Source organism: Pleurodeles waltl, chromosome 3_2 (assembly GCF_031143425.1).
Source record: "Pleurodeles waltl isolate 20211129_DDA chromosome 3_2, aPleWal1.hap1.20221129, whole genome shotgun sequence".
In the NCBI taxonomy this organism is placed as follows: domain Eukaryota; kingdom Metazoa; phylum Chordata; class Amphibia; order Caudata; family Salamandridae; genus Pleurodeles; species Pleurodeles waltl.
Window position 1 is genome coordinate 214,649,102 of NC_090441.1, and position 12,901 is coordinate 214,662,002.

At 52.1% G+C, this 12,901-nt stretch overlaps 1 protein-coding gene across 1 annotated transcript in view; it reads left to right on the forward strand.

The window, feature by feature from the left end:
• The first annotated feature begins 5,585 nt into the window (after window positions 1-5,585).
• The window catches only part of LOC138286710 (unconventional myosin-X-like), a 483,148-nt gene continuing 475,832 nt past the window's right edge, over window positions 5,586-12,901 (forward strand). Inside the window, exon 1 of the mRNA XM_069227214.1 lies at window positions 5,586-7,421. Within this exon, the coding sequence (XP_069083315.1) occupies window positions 7,404-7,421 (18 nt within the window). The 5' untranslated portion in view covers window positions 5,586-7,403. The remainder of the gene's footprint in view (window positions 7,422-12,901) is intronic.

The window sequence follows — 12,901 nt, forward strand, 5'->3', positions numbered from 1 at the left end:
TTAGAAAGTGAGCATTTCTTTGCACTTAAATCTTTCTGTGCCTTACAATCCACGTCTGGCTGGGCTTAGTTGACAGCTCCTTGTGCATTCACTCAGACACACCCCAAACACAGGGTACTCAGCCTCAATTGCATACATCTGCATTTTGAATGGGTCTTCCTGGGCTGGGAGGGTGGTGGGCCTGCTCTCACACAAAGGACTGCCACACCCCTCACTGGGACCCTGGCAGACAGGATTGAACTGAAAGGGGGCTTGGTGCACTTCTTAGCCACTCTTTGAAGTCTCCCCCACTCCAAAGGCAGAATTGGGTACAATTGGGTATAAAACAGGCCCTCTGCCCTACCACCTCAGACACTTGCTGGAGAAGAAACCTGAACCAGAACCTGCATCTTGCCAAGAAGAACTGCCTGGCTGCTCAAAGGACTCAACTGACTGCTTTCTACAAAGGACTGCTGCCTTGCTGAACTCTTGCCTGGCTGTGAAAGTGCTCTCCAAGGGCTTGGATAGAGCTTGCCTCCTGTTCCCTGAAGTCTCAGGACCAAAAAGACTTCTCTTTTTCATTTGGACGCCTTGTGCGCCGAAAAATTTGACGCACAGCTTGCTCCGCGGTGAAAAATTCACCGCACGCTGATCTGGAAAGACGCCGCTCTACGCGACCGGAACTTCGACGCACGGCCTCCCCTGGACAAACGCCGCCCGACTCCAGAAAGGAAATTGACGCAGTGCCTGCCATGAGGGAGAAGATTCCACGCACAGCCCACCTGAACGACGCGCAGCCGGAAAAAAAGCCTAGGATTCCACGCACAGACCTCGGGACATCTGGTAATCCCGCGAACCACAGAAGGAGACTGTCCGCGTGCCGGAAAATGACGCCCGACTTCCCCGCGTGAAAAATAACGACGCAAGTCCGTTTGTGCAGGGGAGAAAATCGACGCACACACCATTTTTCCACGTATCTCTTCTTCTGCGGCCCTTTGCGGAGATTTTCCACTCCAAACCAGGTACTTTGTGCTTGAAAGAGACTTTGTTTGCTTTTTAAAGACTTAAGACACTTTATATCACTTTTCAGTGATATCTCTACAATTTCACATTGCATCTTTATTCGTATTGACCTGCAATTATCCAGATAAATATTATATATTTTTCTAAACACTGTGTGGTGTATTTATGTGGTGCTATATTATATGTTATTGTATGATTTATTGCACAAATGCTTTACACATTGCCTTCTAAGTTAAGCCTGACTGCTCGTGCCAAGCTACCAGAGGGTGGGCACAGCATAATTTGGATTGTGTGACTTACCCTGGCTAGAGGGAGGGTTCTTGCTTGGATAGAGGGTAACCTGACTGCCAACCAAAAACCCCATTTCTAACAGGGTCCATTCACAATAGACCTGTTTGCCTCTCCCCTGAACACTCATCTTCCAATCTATTTCAGTTGGAGACTGGATCCTCTCGCAGCTATTTTGGATGCCTTCCTCCAGCCTTGGTCAGTGGGGCTTCTCTGTGCATTTTCCCCTGCTCTATGATCAAGAGAGTCCTCTCCCAGGTACATCAGCAGAAGTGATCTTGGTGGCCCCATGTAGGAAGGTCCAGTCTTGTTTTCTGATAGCAATGCCCTTATAGTGAGACAGTCCAGTTCAGATTCAATCCTTACCGGCCATTCTCTCCGATCTGATAGTCCTTCCCCATCCGTTAAGTGTTCAGGGCCTCTTGTCCCTCATGTCATGGAGACTTTCAGGAGACGCTGGGACGTTTCACAAAAAACGCAATGTTCTTCCTGTCACAACGATACGAGGTAGCCGGATTCATTGGTGCGGTGAACGGAATGTGGATTCCGTGGGGAAAGCAATTCATGTAATTGTAAATATTTTGTCGGACTTGGATAGCCAAGGCTTGGCTTACAGAACTATTATTAATTTTCGTTCAGCTCTCTCTGCGGGACACCTGCATTCGGATGGTGACCGGTGGCACAATATCCTCTGGTGTGTAAACTTCTTTGCGGTATTAGAATGGTTTATCCCTTAAACCCAAATATTACGTTTTGTGGGATATTGATGTGGTGTTGAAATTCATTTGAGATTGGCCGCAAATGAGGATCTTTCTGGCCTGCAAAAGAGGATGTTTGTGGTAAACAGTTGTCAGCAACGTTGACACTCCTACAGACGAGTATCTGATGTGAAGGCACTGGATGTTACAGGTAGAGTATCTACTCCCTCAGGAGCGTCTCTCACAACTTCCAGACATAATAAAACTGTGTCTGTTGTGTTAGCTGCCCAGCCTTTCCCCATAATAAGACACTGTGTGTGATGCAATGCCTCGAAGCTTACGCGGATTATACTTGTGAGTTTTCCAAGATGTTGCAGGTCTGTTCCTCATTTCTTTGCATAAACCTTTCCGTGGCGTGCAAGGCTCTGTCTGTTGGCTCCTGACTCGAGGATATACCTGGGGCGATTGGTCTTCTGACTCTAATTTTAAAGTGTTCTGCCACAAACTGATGTTAGATGTGGCGTCGAGAGTGTGGACCAGCTTTAAACTAGCATAATCCGAAGCCTCCAGTTCGGCCATAGAATAAAAACTAATTTAGGTAAAGCGTCAATAACTTTAGATTCTAATAAGGACACAGAGGCGAGGATCATCCCACCCACAAGAGCCATGATGTTGGAGTTCGTCATGCAATTTCATATAGTTAGAAAGTTTTCAAATGTTTCAGTGAAATGACCCACCCCTGATTTGTCATGCTGTTTTTGATAAGCACTTAAACTTCTGCTGTTTTTCACTAGGAGCAGATAACAAATCTACATGGATGAGATTGAGAACCTATCAGTATAGTAAATGATCGTTCCAGTTCCAAGGGAGGGCTCCTTGGGCGGCCATCTTTGATTTGGCCGTCATGGTGGACATGTTGGTGGTACAAGAAGTTCTGTTCGACTCAGGTTGCACGTGCATTATTTCTTGATATTTGCAGAGAAAGGCGAAGGACTATCATGACAGCGGCATTTACATATATGATTGGATGAGACATTGGGCCTGCGCTCATGGGATATGTAGTTTAAAGTTTTCATAAGTGTTACTGGCTGCTGAGTTTTTACTCAGTGAAGAGAAGCATAATCCTCGCCTCCCTGCCCTTAATGCGTTAACAACAAGATGGTTTATTCTGGAGCAGCAGTGTATTGATGCATGCTGGGAGCTGTAGTTCTGCTGTTTGCCTAGGCAGCAGCTGTGAGGTCTGGGTAAAGGTTCAGCCCTGACACGGGTCCACCAGGGAGCTGTGAGACAGGGCAAAGCTCATTCCGAATGATCATGTATGTGAGAGAGTTCTGGGTCTATCCCCCTCCAGTGACAACTCCCTGGATCCGGGCACATTATCTAACAATATCCATCGCAGGGGTATTTCAGATTAAAATCATCAGCGTGGGGCGGCACTTAACGCCCCTCCCTGCTGCAGAGAGGGCCAGTTTGTGGCCTTCTCTTTCAGCTGTCTCTTGTGTGTGTCTCTGCTCTAGTACAGCTGTCTCTTGTGTGTGCCTCTGCTCGAGTACAGCTGTCTCTTGTGTGTGCCTCTGCTCTAGTACAGCTGTCTCTTGTGTGTGTCTCTGCCTGCGCTCTAATACAGCTGTCTCTTGTATGTCTCTGCCTGTGCTCGAGTACAGCTGTCTCTTGTGTGTGCCTCTGCTCTAGTACAGCTGACTCTTGTGTGTGTGTCTCTGCATGTGCTCTAGTACAGCCGTCTCTTGTGTGTCTCTGCCTGTGCTCTAGTACAGCTGACTCTTGTGTGTGTGTCTCTGCATGTGCTCTAGTACAGCCGTCTCTTGTGTGTCTCTGCCTGTGCTCTAGTACAGCTGTCTCTTATGTGTCTCTGCCTGTGCTCTAGTACAGCTGTCTCTTGTGTGTCTCTGCCTGTGCTCTAGTACAGCTGTCTCTTGTGTGTCTCTGCCTGTGCTGTAGTACAGCTGTCTCTTGTGTGTCTCTGCCTGTGCTCTAGTACAGCTGTCTCTTGTGTGTCTCTGCCTGTGCTGTAGTACAGCTGTCTCTTGTGTGTCTCTGCCTGTGCTGTAGTACAGCTGTCTCTTGTGTGTCTCTGCATGTGCTCTAGTACAGCCGTCTCTTGTGTGTCTCTGCCTGTGCTCTAGTACAGCTGTCTCTTGTGTGTCTCTGCCTGTGCTGTAGTACAGCTGTCTCTTGTGTGTCTCTGCCTGTGCTGTAGTACAGCTGTCTCTTGGGTGTCTCTGCATGTGCTCTAGTACAGCTGTCTCTTGGGTGTCTCTGCCTGTGCTATAGTACAGCTGTCTCTTGTGTGTCTCTGCATGTGCTCTAGTACAGCTGTCTCTTGGGTGTCTCTGCCTGTGCTATAGTACAGCTGTCTCTTGTGTGTCTCTGCCTGTGCTCTAGTACAGCTGTCTCTGGTGTGTGTCTCTGCTCTATTACAGCTGTCTCTTGTGCGGGTCTCTGCCTGTACTCTCGACCCCTCACTGCTGTCACTTGTCTCTGCTGGGCGTCTCACACAGCATCTCTTCCTACAGCCTCCCTGGGGGTCTCGCCCCGCACGCGCCCCTCTCGCTCCTTTGTCTCTGCCTCTCGGTGAGATGCTGTCTCCGCCGGGCAGTAAAGGGTGCTTCACTCTCTTCCATTTAAAGGGAGGGCGGAGCCTGGGCCGCAGCTGAGCCCGGGGACACCGGCAGCAGAGACTCCGAGACTGAATGAATGAGACACACCCGGCTGCAGAGACATCCGGGAGACAGCAGCGGTCTCAGAGAGACAGCACAGGTCTGGGGCCGGCAGCTGAGCCCATCTGTACATACAGCAGCCTCCGAGACTGAATGAATGAGACACACCCCGGCTGCAGAGACCCAGAGAGACAGCTGAGCCTCTCTACATCAGCCTCCGAGACTGAATGAATGAGACACACCCCGGCTGTAGAGACCGCAGAGAGACAGCTGAGCCTCCCTATATCAGCCTCCGAGACTGAATGAATGAGACACACCCCGGCTGCAGAGACCCAGAGAGACAGCTGAGCCTCCCTATATCAGCCTCCGAGACTGAATGAATGAGACACACCCCGGCTGCAGAGACCCAGAGAGACAGCTGAGCCTCTCTACATCAGCCTCCGAGCCTGGATGAATGAGACAGACGACGACAGGAGAGACAGCAGGCCAGAAGCTGACCCCTCTGAGCTAACAGTGGCACCTGAGAGTGAAAGAAAGAGACGGATACAGACCGGAGAGAGGCAGCAGCGACCCTAGAGACAGACAGAAGAGAGGTCCGAGCGGGTCTGCGGCTCCCCCCACCTAAACCAGCGGAGACAGCCGAGAGAGACGCCGGCTGGAGGCAGGTGACTGACCCCGGGAGACAGGGAGAGACCCTCGAGACAGTAACTGAGTCCAGGTACACGAGGGGCAGCGTGAGAGACTGTATGAAAGAGACAGTCTCTTGGGTGACTTCCAGCCCTGGGAGAGGGCGCCAGGGCTCTGTGTAGAGACAGCCGCAGTCCCCGGTGAGACATCCAGCCCTGGGAGACGGCACCAGGGCTCTGTGTAGAGACAGCCGCAGTCCCCGGTGAGACACCCAGACCTGGGAGACGGCTCCAGGATGAGACCGCTCTAGCTGGTGAAGAGACAGCTGCAGTCCCTTGCGGGGTTGGATGAGGGGCTGCTGTCCTAGGACAGAGTGCGAGAGACATCAGGGCAGGACGCAGGGGTCTCGTCACAGGAGGTGACCCCAAGGGAAGTGGTAGCGGGACTCACGCCCCCCCCCCCCAAGGAGAGTGACATAAGGACACCACTGATTCCCCCAGGGAGTGACATCGAGACACCATCGACCCCCCCAAGGAGAGTGACATCAGGGCAGCACCGACCTGGATACAATCGTACCCCCAGCAGTGAAAGCTAGTTGTGGGGGTCCCACCCTTGCACCCCTTGAGACTTCCGGGGTCTGCCTGGGTCGCCCCTGCCCGGTGCGTGACTCATCCTTTGGGAAACGCTGAGGATTTCGAAGCGCTTTGGCATTTCCGGGTTGTGCGGGTCTTTAAACCGGGGCTGTGACCGTCCGGCCCGCGCTGTCTCACAGACCCCCTCTCATACAGACCCCTCTAACTGACCCCTGTGTCTCACCACCGACCCCCTCTGTCTCACCGACCCCCTCTCATACAGACCCCTGTGTCTCACCACCGACCCCCTCTGTCTCACCGACCCCCTCTCATACAGACCCCTGTGTCTCACCACCGACCCCCTCTGTCTCACCGACCCCCTCTCATACAGACCCCTGTGTCTCACCACCGACCCCCTCTGTCTCACCGACCCCCTCTCATACAGACCCCTGTGTCTCACCACCGACCCCCTCTGTCTCACCGACCCCCTCTCATACAGACCCCCTCTCATACAGACCCCTGTGTCTCACCACCGACCCCCTCTGTCTCACCGACCCCCTCTCATACAGACCCCCTCTCATACAGACCCCTGTGTCTCACCACCGACCCCCTCTGTCTCACCGACCCCCTCTCATACAGACCCCTCTAACTGACCCCTGTGTCTCACCACCGACCCCCTCTGTCTCACCGACCCCCTCTCATACAGATCCCTGTGTCTCACCACCGACCCCCTCTGTCTCACCGACCCCCTCTCATACAGACCCCTCTAACTGACCCCTGTGTCTCACCACCGACCCCCTCTGTCTCACCGACCCCCTCTCATACAGATCCCTGTGTCTCACCACCGACCCCCTCTGTCTCACCGACCCCCTCTCATACAGACCCCTGTGTCTCACCACCGACCCCCTCTGTCTCACCGACCCCCTCTCATACAGACCCCTGTGTCTCACCACCGACCCCCTCTGTGTCACTGACACCCTGTGCCTCATTGACCCCCGTATCTCGCCGCTATCATCCGGGACACGTGTAGCCCGGGACTCTCGGCTCACCCCGCCCGGGCGTGTGATCTTGGAGCCTCTGGACCCAAAGAAAGGACCTTTAAACCGAGTACGTCCTGGGGGTCCGGGCCAAGGCTGTGCCCCCCAGGACCACGAGAACGGGGCCTCTCTGAATGAAGCACTTTTCCTGGAGCCGCTAGGGGGGTCCTGGAGCCGGCCGTCAGCATCCTGCCCCCCCGGGAGTGAGCCCGGCCCTTGGGGCGCAGCAGAGGACTCCGGGGGGTGCCCATCGGAGGCACCAGGGGCACGTGGGGGGGCTGGGGCGATGCCAGGCAGCAGGAGGTGGTGACACGTGCCACTGTGCCTGGGGGTCACCTGACTGCTCCCCACCTATGCACCTGCACCCCAGGGATGGGAAGTCTCGCCTGTGTAAGGCAAGAAAAGGGGTGCCCCCTGCAGCCCTGGGATAACCTGCTGCGGGGCCCCTGAACTGACTCCTGTGCACAGAAGAGGGGCGCTGACCCGGAAGGAGACCTTGGGATGGAGACGTTGAAGGAGGTGAGTGAGGCTTGTGGGGCGTCGCTGAATGATGGGGGGGGGTAGTGATGGAGAGTGGGGGTGCTTTATTCAGTCTGAGCCTCGGCCAAATACTCTACGAACCATTCCATTCCATCGTTTTAGCTCACTGAGCCATTTCCTACATCGCCCACATATACAGATAGGGATTGTTCCTGCACCAAATCGTGTGCCCCCCCCCCCATTTCTTCCCCCCGCCGTGTCCAGGGTACACCAGTGACCCTAGTGCCTTTTAGGATCCCTGCGTCTTAACCGCCTGTCTGCTTTGACTCTGTAAATATGTAACGTGTGTTTGTGCAACCCTTATCGCGTTACAAAATATGTAATCTGTGTGGAATCTGTAACTTGTAACGCAGTAGTTATAGTTTTGTCAACTACGACCACGTATTCTCAGTTTCTCGTGTAACGTTCTTCGCTCTATTGTAAAGCGCCTCTGACATCTCTGGGTAAGGTTCGCGCTATACACAACGGTTTGATGAGCACAGCTCACTCTCTTGGATAAAGGCCAGATCCGGCCACTCCCACCTCACCGAGGGTCACTCCGATAAATCTACAAAAGTGATGGGTGGAAATTCTGAAAAAAAATTGGACCCAATGGCGGGGTGTCTCGCTGTATTCCATTCCATCAGTTTTAGCTCGTCTCTGCCACGGCAGACAGGAAGCACTTTGGTCTCAGCGTTAGCCCAATACGACAGAAAACCGACAGAAAACCTTTAACTGCTGGAATAAGCAGACGAACGAGGGTTAAGTGACATCTTTAGGTGACATAAAGACATATTCTGTAACCTTATATTAACTGAGTGACGTGAGGGGTGCAAGATGGGAGGGGCGGCTGCTCAAGGGCCCTCAATATACAGAATGGTCTTTGAGCACCGGTTGTACTAAGAACTGCAATCAAGGGTGTGGGGAGACGTCCGTGCGTGTGCAGCCCAGTGGACTTACAAAGGCCCCCGCAGCCCTGCGACCCTGAAGCCCCTCGAGCTGCAGGGGGCCCCCTCAGCACAGCACTCTGGCCTGAGAGCACCTGAGTGAGTCCGGGGGGAGCGGGCCCCATGTTCTTCGCAGGGGGCACTTTCATGTTTGTTACCCCACTGATGCAGCCCCCAAGGACATCACAGACCTGTCAGTCCATCTCCTGTGGCTGAACCCACTTGTGTCTCTAAGAAGTTGAACGGCCTTCGATGGGAGGGGGGGGGGGGTGTAACTAGTTAGCACGGAGGAGTCCCAGAATTAACCAGACAAATCCCTCCACCAACTAAGGGCCATGCGAGATCCACCACCCCCCACAAAATGGAAAGAGCAGTGGGGTTTCAAGAGTTCAGTCATTCAGCTGCAGGGTACCTTGTTACACTGCACAGACCTCCCATCTCCTCCAATGGAGCCAGCCATGTGCAAATCACTCTTGGCCTTTAATGCGGACAGTGCTGACTCCCGCCATGAGACACCTGGGTGTCACTCCTCTCCTGCAGGGACACGTCTGACCCTTCATCTGGACGCAGGATGTCCGCTCCCTAGTCACGCCTGGAATGATGGCTCAGCAGACCAATGCATGCGTTGAGAGACCTCCATTTGATCTCATGGTTACCAGTGGCGTAACAAATGTGCCTGCAGTCCCCACGGTGGAGGGGGTCCCTGAGCTCCAGGGGGCATCCTCAGCTCAGGGACCTGGCCTGAGAGCTCGAGTGAGTCCGGAACGGGGCCTTTCCGTGTACTTTGCAGGGGAGCCCTCAAGTTTTGTCACGCCACTGATGGCTACCTGTTGAAATCAGTGCCTGACTGCCCCCGGGGTGCATGTGCTTCACAGAGGTAGCTTATGCTCTGCGACTGTTACAAAGAGAGATTCTCAGTAACAGGCTTCATGAAGAGGTTTATTTGAGGAATAAAGTCTTGGTTCCAGGTATCGTCTCAGTGCCATATGAATGAATGCCCCAGCAGGAGCAGCTCACTCTCTCCAGGGTACGGAAACCTCCCATGACGTCACACACCCTGGCTGAGCAGCAGGGGTCCGGGGCGTTACACCCCAGTCAGGATGCACAGACTCCTTGCACTGACTACAGCTACAGAGCTCACAAATTCTCCCCCCTCCCTTTTCAGACCTTACACCCCAGAATATTTCTTGTTCCCCTAACTTATAAACATGATTTCGTCTTTCTATGAATTAACAGTTTTAGGTTGGAATGACATTCAGTAACATGGGACCCCACTTTGAAGAGAAATCCAAATTGTCTTTGAATAATCATACAATCTGACTGGAGGTCTCCACTGAGGGTGGGATGAGGGGTGCGCATCTTTAATATTAAAATCCCTGAAATAAACTATAGACTCAGGTCACTGCTCCACCCAATCCAGGGGCTTTTATGTTTCACTGCCCAGGACTCTGCCCTGCGTACCCTTCATGACACGACTCCTCCTGCCCTGGACTCTGCCCTGCGTACCCTTCATGACACGACTCCTCCTGCCCTGGACTCTGCCCTGCGTACCCTTCATGACTCCTCCTGCCCTGGACTCTGCCCTGCGTACCCTTCATGACTCCTCCTGCCCTGGACTCTGCCCTGCGTACCCTTCATGACTCCTCCTGCCCTGGACTCTGCCCTCTGTACCCTTCATGACATGACTCCTCCTGCCCTGGACTCTGCCCTGCGTACTCTTCATGACACGACTCCTGCCCTGCGTACCCTTCATGACACGACTCCTGAATTCCCTCTCTGGTTTTTGATATTTCCCTGTCCAGGACTCTGCCCCCGTGGAGTTGCCTCGCTCCTCCTCTAGGTCCTGGGACGGTGGGTGGGCGCCGCATTATCTGTCGCATGAGCTTGGGACCAGCATCCAGGGACGCCCCGCCCTCCTGCCTCACCAAGGGTAGGCAGACCGAGCAGTGGAGGCTTCCTCCAGGACTGGCAGAGGTTACCCCACAAGCACCGGGCTTCCTTTACACGGCTGGCGGGCACCAGTCAGCCTTTTATTTTTATTCATAGTAATTTGTCCCAGCTCAAGAAAGAGAAATCTACAAAAATGAGAAAGGTATAAAAACAGGGCAACAGGATAAATGGAAGTAAAAGAATGCAAGGGAGAGATAGAGAGACCAGTGCAGGGGGTGGAAGACAGAACATAGTGAAATCAATACGAGGCGGCCTCAGTATTCATGAGATGAAGAGACGACAAGCGTTCGGGTGGAAGACGAGGCATGAGATGGAATGAAGAGTGCGCAGCCTCGGTATTCATGAGATAAAGAGACAGGAAGTGTTTGGGGTGGAAGACGAGGCATGAGATGGAATGAAGAATGCGCAGCCTCGGTATTCATGAGATAAAGAGACAGGAAGTGTTGGGGTGGAAGATGAGGCATGAGATGGAATGAAGAGTGCGCAGCCTCGGTATTCATGAGATAAAGAGACAGGAAGTGTTGGGGTGGAAGACAGGAGGCATGAGATGGAATGAAGAATGCGCAGCCTCGGTATTGATGAGATGAAGAGACCGCAAGTGTTGGGGTGGAAGACGAGGCATGAGATGGAATGAAGAGTGCGCAGCCTCTGTATTCATGAGCTAAAGAGACCGGAAGTGTTGGGGTGGAAGACAGGAGGCATGAGATGGAATGAAGAGTGCGCAGCCTCGGTATTCATGAGATAAAGAGACAGGAAGTGTTGGGGTGGAAGACAAGAAGCATGAGATGGAATGAAGAGTGCGCAGCCTCGGTATTCATGAGATAAAGAGACAGGAAGTGTTGGGGTGGAAGACGAGGCATGAGATGGAATGAAGAGTGCGCAGCCTCTGTATTCATGAGCTAAAGAGACAGGAAGTGTTGGGGTGGAAGACAGGAGGCATGAGATGGAATGAATAATGCGCAGCCTCTGTATTGATGAGATGAAGAGACTGCAAGTGTTGGGTTGGAAGACAAGGCATGAGATGGAATGAAGAGTGCACAGCCTCGGTATTCATGAGATAAAGAGACAGGAAGTGTTGGGGTGGAAGACAGGAGGCATGAGATGGAATGAAGGGTGCGCAGCCTCGGTATTCATGAGATAAAGAGACAGGAAGTGTTGGGGTGGAACACAAGAGGCATGAGATGGAATGAAGAGTGCGCAGCCTCAGTATTCATATACCCCAGCATTCAGCTGCACTACAGGGAGTGCAGAATTATTAGGCAAATGAGTATTTTGACCACATCATCCTCTTCATGCATGTTGTCTTACTCCAAGCTGTATAGGCTCGAAAGCCTACTACCAATTAAGCATATTAGGTGATGTGCATCTCTGTAATGAGAAGGGGTGTGGTCTAATGACATCAACACCCTATATCAGGTGTGCATAATTATTAGGCAACTTCCTTTCCTTTGGCAAAATGGGTCAAAAGAAGGACTTGACAGGCTCAGAAAAGTCAAAAATAGAGAGATATCTTGCAGAGGGATGCAGCACTCTTAACATTGCAAAGCTTCTGAAGCGTGATCATCGAACAATCAAGCGTTTCATTCAAAATAGTCAACAGGGTCGCAAGAAGCGTGTGGAAAAACCAAGGTGCAAAATAACTGCCCATGAACTGAGAAAAGTCAAGCGTGCAGCTGCCACGATGCCACTTGCCACCAGTTTGGCCATATTTCAGAGCTGCAACATCACTGGAGTGCCCAAAAGCACAAGGTGTGCAATACTCAGAGACATGGCCAAGGTAAGAAAGGCTGAAAGACGACCACCACTGAACAAGACACACAAGCTGAAACGTCAAGATTGGGCCAAGAAATATCTCAAGACTGATTTTCCAAGGTTTTATGGACTGATGAAATGAGAGTGAGTCTTGATGGGCCAGATGGATGGGCCCGTGGCTGGATTGGTAAAGGGCAGAGAGCTCCAGTCCGACTCAGACGCCAGCAAGGTGGAGATGGAGTACTGGTTTGGGCTGGTATCATCAAAGATGAGCTTGTGGGGCCTTTTCGGGTTGAGGATGGAGTCAAGCTCAACTCCCAGTCCTACTGCCAGTTCCTGGAAGACACCTTTTTCAAGCAGTGGTACAGGAAGAAGTCTGCATCCTTACAAGAAAAACATGGTTTTCATGCAGGACAATGCTCCATCACACGCGTCCAAGTACTCCACAGCGTGGCTGGCAAGAAAGGGTATAAAAGAAGGAAATCTAATGACATGGCCTCCTTGTTCACCTGATCTGAACCCCATTGAGAACCTGTGGTCCATCATCAAATGTGAGATTTACAAGGAGGGAAAACAGTACACCTCTCTGAACAGTGTCTGGGAGGCTGTGGTTGCTGCTTCACGCAATGTTGATGGTGAACAGATCAAAACACTGACAGAATCCATGGATGGCAGGCTTTTGAGTGTCCTTGCAAAGAAAGGTGGCTATATTGGTCACTGATTTGTTTTTGTTTTGTTTTTGAATGTCAGAAATGTATATTTGTGAATGTTGAGATGTTATATTGGTTTCACTGGTAATAATAAATAATTGAAATGGGTATATATTTTTTT